Source organism: Camelus ferus, chromosome 17, assembly GCF_009834535.1.
Source record: "Camelus ferus isolate YT-003-E chromosome 17, BCGSAC_Cfer_1.0, whole genome shotgun sequence".
NCBI lineage: Eukaryota > Metazoa > Chordata > Mammalia > Artiodactyla > Camelidae > Camelus > Camelus ferus.
The window spans coordinates 23,067,018-23,080,449 of NC_045712.1; the positions used below are offsets into that span (position 1 = coordinate 23,067,018).

Genomic DNA, 13,432 nt, shown 5'->3' on the forward strand with positions numbered 1-13,432 from the left:
CTGGTGAAGAATGCAATCATGTAAAGTTTCCAGGACTCCTGACACTTAGTAGGGGCTGTTAGGACAGTGATGTTGATTGTGGCCTTTGCAGATGGTGGCATAATTCAGGGCTGTGTGGTAGGTAGTGAGGCCTGAATTGGTAGGAGCTTCAGGAGCAGGCAGGGTAACCTCGGGGGGCAGGGTGGCCAGGAGGGTCCACATCAGTGTGATGTGGCAGGCGGGGTTGGAGTGTGTGCTCAGGGGCTCGGCCTTTGGGCAAGTGGCCAAAGGCCTGGGTGCAAGTGGCAGCTCTGCCCCTTGCTGGTGGTGTGGCCTTGTGCAAGTTACCTCACCAGGGACCCACTTTCTTCACCTGTAATCTGGGGGCAACATCAATGCCCACTTCTGAAGGTGTGTCGAGGAGGCTAAATGCAGCAATACACCTGAAGCACTTGGTATGTGCCTGGCTCATGCTAAGACCTTAACAAATGTCAGAAGTTACTGTTATTTAACATCAGCGGTGACTATTAGCTTCATGAGGGTTGGCCCAGCGCTTCAGGGTATAAATGGAGTTCATGGTTCCCCCATGGCCCTGACGGTGATTCCCAGGCCCCAGCAGCCTTGGGCCCCTTGCTTCCCAGCCCTGGCCTTCTCTGAGGGAGGATTTCTCTACTTCCCATGGAGAGGAGGTTTTTCTCCATCACTTACTGTCAGAGTTGGACTGGGGGAGTGGTCAAGGCCTCCCAGCCTGTGGCACTTCTGACAGCTCCACCTAAGGTCACTTAGAAAATAGGTCTGGAGCCCCAGCTGTGAGGAGCTGGCTCCCTGACCCTCACCTCAGCTCCAGTGTCGCTCCTCAGAGGCCCTCCCTGACCACCCTGCTGAAGTAGGCCTCGGGATCACATCACGCTGCCTGTTTGACTTCGAGGCGCTTATCGGGATCTGGAATTATCTTACCAGCTTGGTTATTGGTTTACAGTCTACCTTTCTACACTGAGAGGAAAGCTCCTTGAGGTAGGGTCCTGGGCTGTATTTTAGAGCTCAGTTTGGCACCTAGTTCTTAATAGGTACTCAGTAAACATTTGCTGGATGAATGAATGAATGGTGGTGACCAGGGAGGCAGAAGGGGTATTTTGGTGGGAGCCACAAGAAGAACTGGACAGAGAGGCAAAAGCCCAGTTCTGTCCCCCAGCAGCTGTGGGCCTCAGTCTCCTCACGGGTACCATGAAGTCTTCAGGGACAGGAGCTCCAAGTCCCTTCAGTTTCCAACCCTCTGTGCCTCCGAGAGGTCCCTGCCAAGCAGCAATTCTAAGAAGCCTTATTGCCCCTCCGGGTAGCAGGAAGTCTCCATGACAAATGCAGCTGGGTCTGTTTTGAAATTTGTGCTTGGATTGGCTGAGAGTGACTAAGCCCAGAGAATTATCCTTTCCCTCGGGATCACCTCCACTAGTCCGTGACTTGGGGCACCGCCCCCACAGGAGCATAGGCACACACACTCCCCCCCACACTTACACACTGTCACACCTCCTCATATACACTCAGGTACACTTGCTTACATGTGCACACCACACAACACAGGCAAACACACACACATGTACTCAGACACGCTCACATACACGTTCACACACACAGATGCTTACTCACACATTCACACATATGCACTGGCGTGAATACATGCACACAGTCACACACATTTGCACTCACAGAGGCTCAAGCTCATTTGCACACTGTCATGTGCACTCATTTGCACCCACTCATGCACACACGTGGACTCACACAGTGCTTACACACTCATACATGCACACTTGCAGGGGCTCACAGACTACACCTTACACACAAACGCATTCACACACTTAACCTGCATACACACACTTATACATACACTCACGCACATTCAAACATACCCACTCACACATACTCACATTTACTATCACACAGGCTCTGTTGTGCAGTCACTCTTAAATTCAGTCACACGCACGTGCACACACCCCTTCTGTTGCACAAGCCCAACCAAACCCATCTGCAGCTTGGCCTCCAATGATGGGTGCTCTCTATGCTCTTTTCCCTCATGGTTCTATTTATTTTTCGTGGCCACAATGAGCATATTTGGAGAAGGCTCTATTTTCACCCTATCTGGAAACATACTTCCCCTCAGCCCTGAGCTTGGCAGATCAGCGAGCAGGCGCCTGGCTGCCATGGGCTGGGACGGGTGGGGAGGGCTGAGGCAAAGCCACGATGGAGATCAAAGAGCCCCAGAGGCCAGAGGGCTTCCTAGGATGGTCTGGCTGCCCCAACCTGGGCCACTGCCTCTGAAATTCTTTTTGAGTAACCCTGAACTCAGGGCAACTGTTCCCCATAGAGGTAGCTGTGGCCCGGAGTGTCTGGACCCCCTCTTTGCTCCTTTTATCTGATGGTGTGCTCCTGACTCCTTGTCACTTCTCTTTTCTAGGAGAGAGTTGAGCCTTTAAAGATCATCTTGTCCCTCTCAGTTTTCAGATGACAGAAAAGTAACATGAATTATATTTAGTAAACATTTCCTCTGTTCCAACTTGTGTAAACCCCTTTGCATGCATCATTTCATTTCAGCTTCATAACCATCTCAAGAGATTGTGCTATAAGTCTCTCATTTCACCAATGAGAAAACTGAGGCTCAGAGAGGTCAAGGGATAAGCATAAGGCACACAGCAATGGGGAACCAAGCAAGGTCCATCTGTCTTCCTATTGTTTAGGCTCCAGCAGCCTTGCTGTCTCCAGCAGTCACCCTGCAGAGCTATTTGGAGATAGCTAGGGATTGTGTGGCTGGTCCCAGTTGGGTGGCTGTGGGTTTAAATTGGGACTCTCTGAGGGTGCTTACCCAGGGGTGCCTCCTCTGTTGGTGACCTGGGTGGCTGCCACGCCCAGTCACCTTCTGGCTGCCAGTTATGGTATCAGTCACACTGGTGTCAGGTGTGGCAGGGCAGCCAATGGGCAAGGCAGGCCCCTGGGAGGGTACATTGCACAGACAGAGCCTCTGAAACCCAAGGTCCTTGTCCAGTCTGTGCCTCCTCCCCTTTTGGACCAGTATCCCTTCTATCATACACATGCTCCAGTGTGACAGCCCTGGGAGGCAGAGCAGGGCCGCTTTCATACCCCAAGCAGAGTCCATGGCTCTGTGTATCCCTCCCAATTCCAGGACATCAGCACGCAGGAGGTGCCCAGTAAATGTTGGCTAAAATAAAAACAATTTTTAAATGAGCAAAAGATTTGAAGACACATGCCTCAAAAAAAGATACACAAATGCTAACAAGCACATGAAAAGATGCTCAACATCATCAGTCATTAGGGAAATGCAAATCAAAACCACAGTATCACTTCACACCATTAGGATGGCTGTGATCAAAAATATGGACAATAATACATCTTGCTGAGAATGTGGAGAAATTGGAATCCTCATACATTGCCGATGGGAATGTAAAATGTTACAGCCACCGTGGAGAACACTGTGGCAATTCCTCAAATGGCTTAACACAGAGTTACCACAAGACCCCAGCAATCCTGCTTCTGGGTACATACCCAGGAGAACTGAAAATGTATGTCTGCACACCTTTGAGTCCCCACACGTTCACATGCTTTGGGCACTGCACGTGACTTTACATTCATGCTTTCACATCCATACTCACATGTAAACTCACAAGCATGCATGTGTTCATGTACATGTGCACCTGCACCCACACCCAGACTTTATGTGTCTGAAGGCAGGCCCTGGCAGACAGGCCTGCCCACACATACAAATGCACACATGTCTCTCTCCATGCATATGAACACATGTTCCTGAATTTGTGTTCATTCACATATGCATGTCCGCACCCATGAATTTGCTGTTCTCAGGGCCATAAGTCTGGCACTGGCTACAGACCAGTGAGGAAAGAACTCCTGCACTCTTCAGCAGTCAGAGCCAATTCCTGGGTCTTCCAAAAGGCTCAGGCTAGGTAAGTTTCCTCCTCTGTGTTCTCTCTGCCTGCAAGTCCCTCTGTTTGACCACACCCTCTCGCCCTTCAAGGTGTAGCTCAAAAGCTTCCCTGATGCCCCAGCCAGAGAACTCCAACCCCCACCCTGAGCTTCCCTTGCCTTCCTGGGATCAATCTCATGTTGTCCAAGAGGGACCGTGAGCTCTGAGAGGGCAGTGATTGTGGCTTTTTCACCCTTGTGCTCCCTCCCGATGCTCAGCAAGGGTGGTGACTCTGGAATAGACATGGCGTTGAAAGGAACCAGGCTGATGAATGGGCATCGCAGGTTACTTTCTTATCTCTGCACTGACTGATTCCCTGAGGAGCCAGCTGAGGTCTAAAGTCCTGCTTACCATTGTTTCCACCCTGCCACCCCGCCCACCAGCAGACTCCCTCCCTCTCTTGATGCCCCAGGAGTCTAACTGGCTTGGCGTCAGCCCTGGCACTCCCTCCAGCTTTGTAATAAAATAGCCAGCTCAGGTCGGCTTTCCCTGGCAGGGAGGCTACCTGGCACAAAGAGCAGGAGGGAGAGGAGGAACGCCTGAGGAAATGGCTCTTTCACTGACCACCAGTCACAGTCCAGTGTTCTCCTAGGGGTCACATGCTCCCCAAACCAGTGACCCCCAGGAAAGAACTCTTCTCATCATCATTAATCATTTTGTTTCCTGCCATGGGCTAGTAAACCTCTTCAACTCTTAAAAAAAATTTTAACTGAATTTAAAATTAATTAAAAAATTCATTAATGCATGCATGCATTCATTCAATATAGAAATGTTTACTGCATCAGGCACTAGGGCTCAGTGGTGATCACCAGGATTGGCCAGCTTTTCTTTAAAAGGCCAGATAGTAAATAGTTTCAGTTTTTTAGGCCAAACTACTCCACTGTTGTAGCTGAGACTGAGCTGTAGACAATAAGTAAACAACTAGGTGGATGTGGCTGTGTTCTAATAAAACTTTATTTGTGGGGAGGAGCAAGATAGGGGTAGGACATTAAGAAGTACAAACTACTATGTATGAAATAAATAAGCTACCAGGATAGATAATACAACACAGGGGATAGAGCCAATATTTTAGAATTATTATAAGTGGAATATAACCTTTTAAAATTGTGAATCACTATGTTGTTCACCTGAAACATCTAATACTGTACATCAACTATACCTTAATTTAAAAAAACAATAATGTGAAAATACAGTAGAAAAAAACACATATGATCCCAATTTTCTAATTTAAAAGACCCTTTATTTGCAGACACAGAAATTTGAATTTCATGTAATTTTCATGTGTCATGAAATAGTCCTTTTGATTTTTTCCCAACCATTTAAAATTTTAAAAGTTATTCTTAGCTTACAGGTGGTATAAAACAGGCAACAGCCAGTGGGCCACAACTCACCAGCCCTCCACACCAAGACCACGAAGTGTGCCAGGCCCTGTTGGTGCCAATACCTCTAACAGAGACAAAGCCTTTGGAGAGGCTCAGTGCACAGGTGAGGGATGTCTCCACTGCAGCTCAATCACAGCAGCCCTCCCAGAGTCCACTCCCTCATAGGTCCTCTGGGGTCAGATATGGGAACTCTTAGGTCTCCATGGGGAACAGAAGCTCTTTGAGGGCAGGACATCGCTCTTCACCAATCTAGAGTCAGAAAGCACCTCGGTTTGAATTCCAGCTTGACCACTCCCTGCCGAATGGCTGTGGGTGAGTTACCTAACATCTCCTCGCTGTTCTCACCTGTAGTACCTACCTCATGGGTTTCTGAGAGGACAGAGGAGTTGGGACATGAATGTGCAGTGCTCACACAAATGCCTGATGTGGAGTCAGTGGTCACTGCTCTTTGACTTTCATCACAGTTCCTTCTCTTCCATCCACTCCTGCACCCAGCATGGCTCTGGGCACAAAGTGCTTGTCCTGTCTCTCCTTGCTAAATCCTCCCCTCCAGAATAAGAGGAAAAGATCCTTGACTCCCTGCCCAGGAGCCCCTTGGGGGTCTATACCCTGGACTCCTGGGAGGCTTTGCCTTTTGGACTTAGGTTGGAGCATTTCCCTTTTGGCTTCTTTGCCCCCAGTGAAATGATTCCCTTTTCCTTCCCAGGCCAACCCACCTAGATGCCTAGGGTTAGAGTGTGTTGATATGAAGATCTTTTGACTGGTTATGCTCCAAAGAGGAGCTGTGGAGGAGGCAGCTGCTTTGCCGGGGATAAAGTGGGCCAAAGCCTGCCTTGCCTGCCAGCCCAAGGTCCATGGGGGCAGGCAGGCAGCCTAGGTCACGGCCTTGGGCATCCCAGCCCATAGGCCAAATACCTGGACCCTCTAGCATTTTGCTCTTCTCTCTCAGGTGGATGCCTAGTTTGCTCTGCCTTCCAGAACAGCAATCCCTCTTCCCCTTCTAAGAGCCTCTATTATCTTATCTGGCTTAATTTTTGCATAGCACTTAACATTATGTGAGATTTTAATATTTGTTTACTAGGGTTCTTTTTTTTTTTTTCAGTCTCCCATTAGAGTTTAAGCTCCTGAAGAGCCAGACTTTTGCTTACCTTAATCCTTATGATTGCCATCACAGGACAGATAATATCCCCTATTTACTAGTTGAGCATATTGAGGCCACCTGGTTAGTAAGTAGCAGAATGAGGATTCAGGGCCAGGTCTGTCTGACAGTCAAAAGCTTACATTATGAACCTCTGCCATAAGACAGAGCTTGATTAAGCTGGCAAGTTGGGGCTGGGGTTAGTGCATAGGCCTTGAGCCCAAGTCTGTTTCCAGCAGCAGCAGCAGCAGCAGCAGAAGCAATATAACAGGTCAGGAAGCATTTATGGGGAGTCCTAGGATCTTCTCTGTCACTGCTGCAGGAGACAAAGCCAAGTGGGCTTCATTTCTGCCTTCTTGGAGTTCATGGGCTGCTTAGGCAGAGACATATTCTAATCTCTTCACTGTAAAGCAGACTGTGCTAAGAGATTTAAAGGGTTACAAAGTGCTTTACAGCTTCTGTCTTTGTCTACTTAAGCTGCTATAACAGAATACCATAGATGGGCAGCTTAAACAACAGGAATTTATTTCTTGCAATACTGAAGGCTGGGAAGTCCAAGATAAAGTGCTGGCCAATTTGGTTCCTAGTGAGAGCCCTCTTCCTTCTTGCCTTAGCCTCACATGTCCAGGAGAGAGTTCATTTCTCTCTCTTGTCTCTTCTTAGAAGGGCGTTAGCCCCATTCATGAGGGCTCCACTCTCATGACCTAATTACCTCCCAAAGGCCTCACTTCCAGTTACCATCTCATTGGAAACTAGGGCTTCAACACATGAATTCCGGGAGGACACAGATATTTAGTCCATAGCAGGTGCTTTTGTACTCACAAAAGTCAGGACACTAAGGTCTGGCAGGATAGGCAATGTTATCAGGGAAGGCACTTTGGGAAGAAATGGCAGCAGAGCAAAGGCCAATTAGGGGTTGTTTGAAGAACAGTAAGGGCTCCGAATGGCTAGAGCCTAAAATGTATTGGGAAAGGGCAGTGATAATGTGAAAGGTGGTTGAGAAGGTAGGTTGGGGGTCAAATCACTGAAGGCTTAAAAGAGATAGATGGGCTTCCTATGGCCTGTAGAGCAGATGCTAAGAACGTGGACAGAACAACTGCTGATTGTGCTGGGCGCTTTACATTTTATTAAGTGCTTCCCTACTATTTTTCTGCTCTGTCCTCACAATGGGTAGCATGAAGGCAAGAGAGGCAAGTTTAGGATCAGGAGCCTGGTGTCTGCTCCACCCAGGTACAAGTTGTGTAGGTACAAACAAGACACTTAACGTCTCCAAGTCTCACCTTACTTATCTCTGACAGCAGGGTCCAGTTTTCAGTACTTTAGAAAGGATTACACAAAACTACACATGTGAAAATGGTGTATTTAACTTCTGGTCCTGAATCCTTTCTTTATAAAATTGATACAATCCTTATTTAGGCGGCCGTGACTGCGATTTTGTAAGCGAAGACCGAATGGCAAGAATCGTATTACAGAGGCCAGTGAATAGTTTGTTCCCTTTGGCAGATGTGGCCAGGAAAGTTAGTGTTTCTTGGTTGGTAGACTGGGAGCCTCAGGGAAGGGGCTTTGGCTACTTTAACAGCGTCTTTTAGTGTGGTCACAGTATTTAGCTTACTTGGCATAGGAAGAGAGAACCACAAAGAGAGAACGAGACGCCGCGCAGTTACAATGACGTATCCGAACCCCGCCCGCTTTAAAGGCCAGAACGCCTCATGCCCCGCCTCCGCCGTACTAATATAGCCAGTCAGCGAACGAGTCGCTCTGTGACGATATCTTCTCGCGACCACGCCGGCTGGCGGCTGCATTTCTTGGGGACGGAGCCTGGGCGCCGAGGCTATGAGGAGTCAGGAGGTGCTGGGCCAAGCGGCCCGCTTGGCCTCCTCCGGTCTGCTCCTCCAGGTACTCTGCCCGGCCGATTCCAACCCGTCCCACAATCGGGTTTCACGGGGAGGCGGCCATGGGGCCTTTGAGAACCCACCTTGGGGCAGATCCAGTCACGGCGGGGACTCCGCAGATACGGAGGGTTTCGGCAGGAGGGGCTGGCGGCGGAGAGGGGACACCTGGGCCTAAAGTTGAGAGCCTACGTTCAGAGCCATGGCTGGGAGACTGCAAACAAGCCATTCTCCTTTTGAGCATTGTATTTCCCATATGGCAGTAGGAAGGGGTTAGGTCAGGTCGCAGGGGTGCCTCGCATTCTAGAATCTCATACCCTTTGAGTCAGAGGGTTTATTTTCTCTGTGTTCTACCCCTACCCTCAAACACTTAACTCAAATTCTGACTCCCACTGAGTTCAGAGACACAATATGGCATAGCTAACAACAGGGACCTGGGCTCAGGCTTGAATTGGAATCCTGGTTCTACCCCATGGTTGCTGAGTGACCCAAGACAAGCAACTTCACCTGCTAGGCCTCAGCTCCTCATCGGAAAATGGGGGTAATAATAGTACCTAGCTCATAGAAGTTGCTGTGAGGCCAAGTTAGGGTTGTTGGATAGTTGCATTTAACACGGTAGTATGCTCTGGCTCTTAGTGTACACTTAGTACACGTTGGCTGCATCTTCCTTCTGGCTATGTGACCTTAGACAAGTCACTTCCCCTTCTTGGCCCTAATTTTAATCATTTGTGAGATGTACATGCCACGTGGTCCAAAAGGTATCATAAAGATTCTTTTAATCCTAGGACCTCTCACTCTTGAGCTGTTCAGCCCTTCCTCACAAGTCCTGAATCCACCCCCACCCCTTATATTAGAGAGGCAGCATTTCACATGGGAGTTATGAGAAAGAATCAGGCTGACTAGGGCTCAAGTTTGGGCCTTGTCACTTGCTAGATGCCTGCCCTTGAGAAAATCTCTTAACTTCTCCAAGCATCAATTTTCTCATCTTAAATGGGAACAATAATGCAACCTCATAATGTCATTAGGGAGATTAGATGAAATGTCTGAGTGCCTGGCATAAAAATATGAATTTTTAAAGTGGTCATAGTAGGGATGAAATGAGGCAGTCTATATGAAGCTGTAGAAGAGTTCCTTGCACAAGATATGTACTTAATAAACATTAGCCATTCATCTAACCCTAAATTAGGTGAACCCCAAGTTACCTAGTTGTGTTGTTTTTCTATTTCACAACATAAATAACTGTTTGAATTCAGTGCTTTATCCACAATGTTGATTGTTCAACCTTTGACTACACCTTAGTACTGAGATTGGCTTCATGAAGAGAAAACAAGTCATAGCAGAAAACACACTATACTAGGAGGCAGGTGGCCTTACCTGTAAGGTCAAGCCGGGTCATTTGCTTGCTGTGGGGCAAATCATTTTTCTCTGAGTCTTACCTTGCTTCCCATGCATTTACCCAATTGTTTTTAGGGGTCAAATAATTAACAGATGTCAAAGAGCTTTTTTTTTTTTTAACTGTCAAGTCCTTTACAGAGTAAAATGAAGACTGTTAATTACCTTTTAAAAACAGTCAGTGGGATTGTTACTCGCCTCTTAAAAACAGTCAGTGGGCCTTTTGCACTGAGCCATCAAGAAACGGCAGAGTGAAGACACCGCTTTTGGCTGAAGTGGCAGCATGTTGTGTTGTTTCGCTTCATTTGGTGGTGTCTGATCTGGGGGAGGACTAACTGTTGGGGAGTGTGAGTGAAGGGGAAGGCTTTGGAAGTGTTGGGGAAATGCAGAACTGCCTCATAGGCCCTCAAAAAAATCCATTTTTGTTTACATCCTTTAAAAAAAGACTTACTAATAAGGGCCACTCTATGGAGGAAATACTGGGAGTGTGAGCAACCTCATAGCTTCATTAGTTCAAACCTTTATTCAAACCAATTAGCAGATAGGGTTATGGCCTGAGACATTAAGTCTCTTAGGCAATGATAACTTTGAAGTTAACATAAATATGTGTATGTGGGTTTTTAAAAATAGCCATAATCTTTAGATTTCTTGGAATGTTTTAATTCAGTCTTGTGTGTTTTCTTAGATTACAGTGCAGACATTTAAGGTTGCTTTGCAATTACATTGTGTCCTGCAAGGATTTGAGAGCTTATTCTCTAAACTCTGAGTCAGCCATAGTGAAAGCGTTAATGCCTTTCAAAACTGCTTTCACTTCTGTGATGTTTGACCTTGTTATCAACTCTGTTTGACCTTGTTATCAACTCTATGACGGTAGCCTCACTTGGCGGGGATGAAAATTGAGGCTTTTAAATATTAGAAGATGATGGGTTTAGATAAATGGTGAAATGAGACTCTCAGCTGAGTACTTTTTCCATTAAGAACTGTGCAAATAGTTTTCAGATCTCTAAAATTGAGTGCGTAATTTGGTGTGTATGTACATACCTGTGTGTTTCTAAGGAGAGGCTGCAGGACTTTGATCAGACTTATGGAAAGTCACCTTTGACTCCATAAAGGTTAGCGCTGTGATACGTTGGCTTTGGAGACCTTGCTGCTCTGTTATGCTTCTGGAGCAGTGTTAGACGGCAGTCTCCTTTTTGGTCATACCTTGCCCCAGAGATTTGCAGACTGCTGTGATCCGCTGATGTACCTAGATTGAGTCTTCCAGATTGCAACTGTTCACGTGTAACTCTGAGGGTGTTTGACAAAGAAGTGATCTGTCATTTGCTCTGGAGTGACCCTGAGTTACACCTGTGGTGCTTCTAGGATGCAAGGGGGAGTCACTTGGTGAGTGAAGCTTGCGCCCTAGCCAGTAGCCCCATTTGGCAACCTCACTTAATGGCAACCTGTTTTTCTCTGTCTAATGGGAAGAATTCTTTGCTCAGGTGGTGTTCTTGAATTGGCAGGCTTGAAAGTCTCAGGATATACCCTTTTCAAATGGCATTAGTTAGCTTCTGTCTTCCCTTCTCCCCTGTTTTATATTGTCTTATTATTACAGTTGTCATTTAAAAGGTATTTCAACTCTCTGGAAAGTGACAAATATTCGGCAAATAAATATAGCCTCTTCTTTTTTTTAATCGAGAAAACTGAAGTTCAAAGAGATGAAATGTCATTGTTGGATCCTTAGCTATTACTAGGAGAGAAGAAGGAGAAATTAGATTCCATGATTCCTAGTAAGTCTGCTCTGTCCTGCAGGCTCCCACTTGCTGAGTGTGTGCTATCTCTAAACAGGCTGGAGGGAGGGCCGACGTGAAGCACTCACCAGAGTTCCCTTTCTGTTTCCTGGAGTGCCTAACTTTTAACCTGAAAAAATTGGGTGAATCTCTCAAGGCCTTCCTCTTCTCATCAGTAAATTAGGGAGACTTCCAAGTGCCCTCCAGGGTTCCCTGACCATTGCACAAGGGTGCCGAGAGACCCCAAGAAATGAAATTTCAGAAACAGTGCAGACAGGTTAAGCATTTGAGAGAGAATCTCCCTGGCAAAGCTGCTGTATGTTGTTACATTAAAAACAGCAACCACCTTGTGTTCATTTCAACAAAGTAAACCCTCCCAACATAATTTATTCCTATGTATTTTCTGGTTCTGTAGGTGGTGTTTCGATTGATCACCTTTGTCTTGAATGCATTTATTCTTCGCATCCTGTCAAAGGAAATTGTTGGCATTGTGAATGTCCGGTAAGAAGCTACGTACCCTGGCATTGTCTACCACTCACTCCCCTAATCGGGTTTTCTTCAGACTCTGTACCTTTGTGTCACCCTTGGATTTTAGAAGCATGGACCTTTACCGGAAGCTGAGTGTTTTATCAGTGGGCTGAGGAGGAGCGGGCTGGGGATGGGGGATGAGCGGGCAATGGTGCTTTTAATGGACCCATGGAGTGTTTTCCATTAATAGCCTCCAAAGGCACATTTCTCTGCCGGCTGTTCCGGTGTGCCTGCTCTTAGCACCCAGGAGAGGAGTGGGAGTAATTCACTGCAAACTCCGTCTCAGGTATAATCGTGTGTTCTTGTCCTGCTGACAGCAAAGGAAGAAGGAATTCTGTGGTTCGTGAGGATGTGCTTCACAATTGCAGGGCTGGGCCAGCCACCTTCCTTCCCTCCTCAGTGAATTTTATAATTGCAAAGTGGTCGTGGGATGAGAGCTCGAGTCCTTGTCATTAGTTCCTTGGAGGCTCTTAGAAAGCCAACTTGCTTTGTCTTTTAGATTCAGTTTGTTTATTCGACTCTCCTCTCTGTTCAAGGACACCCACACATATTCTGTCTTCACAAATGACACAAAAATATACGAAGTGATGTGAGTCTTCAGTATAGCTCAGCTTCTCAAGTGTACCTTCATGTCCTGGTAAACAAGACAGTATGATCCAGATAGCATTTCACATCTAATGCTTACCAAACAGATGCTCTTGACTCTATTCTTGGAGCTTATTGAAGGCTCTCGAACTTTGGTGAACAAAGAAATCATCTGAGGAGGTTAGCACTAGGTTGGGCTGAGGAGGCGCCCAGGAATATGCATTTTGATAAGTTTTTCATGTGATTTTGAAGTAGGGACCATACTTTGAGAAATGCTGTTACAAAAGCAGGAAGGAAGAGGGCCAAGTCCCCTTAGGTACTTAGACTTGAAAGCAATTTGGGTCTCTCCAGCTGGCCTCCCCCAGATTGGCAGGTCCCTGCGCTGACAGCCCTTGTCTGGCCTGCCCACCTGCTTAAGGTACAGTTCAGTCTTCTCATTTGGACAGAGGCACTGGGTTGCAAGATGATTCTTGACAACCTCAGATACCTTAGCCCTGGACCATCCCCATTCTGGCTTCATCCATGCCACTGCCTGTTGAGGAGGGGGAACCTTAGCTACTCTTTGCTGAGGTGCAGGGGGGTCCACCTAGGAGGAACACAGGCAAGCCTTGCCCATCTGGGCTGCAGCAGCCTCTGAAGCGACTGCCAGCCTCATTGTCTGTGCCAAGATTCTCCACTCAGCAGAGTCTCAGCTTCTCTCAGAAGGGCCATTGGGATCACCAGTCTCAGGGTGACCAAGAGGCCCCCTTGCTGTGTAGAGTCATAGCTTGTCCTTTTTTCCT

The 13,432-nt window shown here is 47.2% G+C and overlaps 1 protein-coding gene across 2 annotated transcripts in view; it reads left to right on the forward strand.

Annotated features, from left to right (window-relative positions):
• Positions 1 to 8,255: 8,255 nt before the first annotated feature.
• Positions 8,256 to 13,432, forward strand: part of RFT1 (RFT1 homolog) — a 34,266-nt gene continuing 29,089 nt past the window's right edge. For both annotated transcript variants that reach the window (XM_006190395.3, XM_032458275.1), the window contains exons 1-2: positions 8,256 to 8,383; positions 11,953 to 12,038. In XM_006190395.3, the coding sequence (XP_006190457.1) occupies positions 8,321 to 8,383; positions 11,953 to 12,038 (149 nt within the window). In that variant the 5' untranslated portion in view covers positions 8,256 to 8,320. The remainder of the gene's footprint in view (positions 8,384 to 11,952; positions 12,039 to 13,432) is intronic.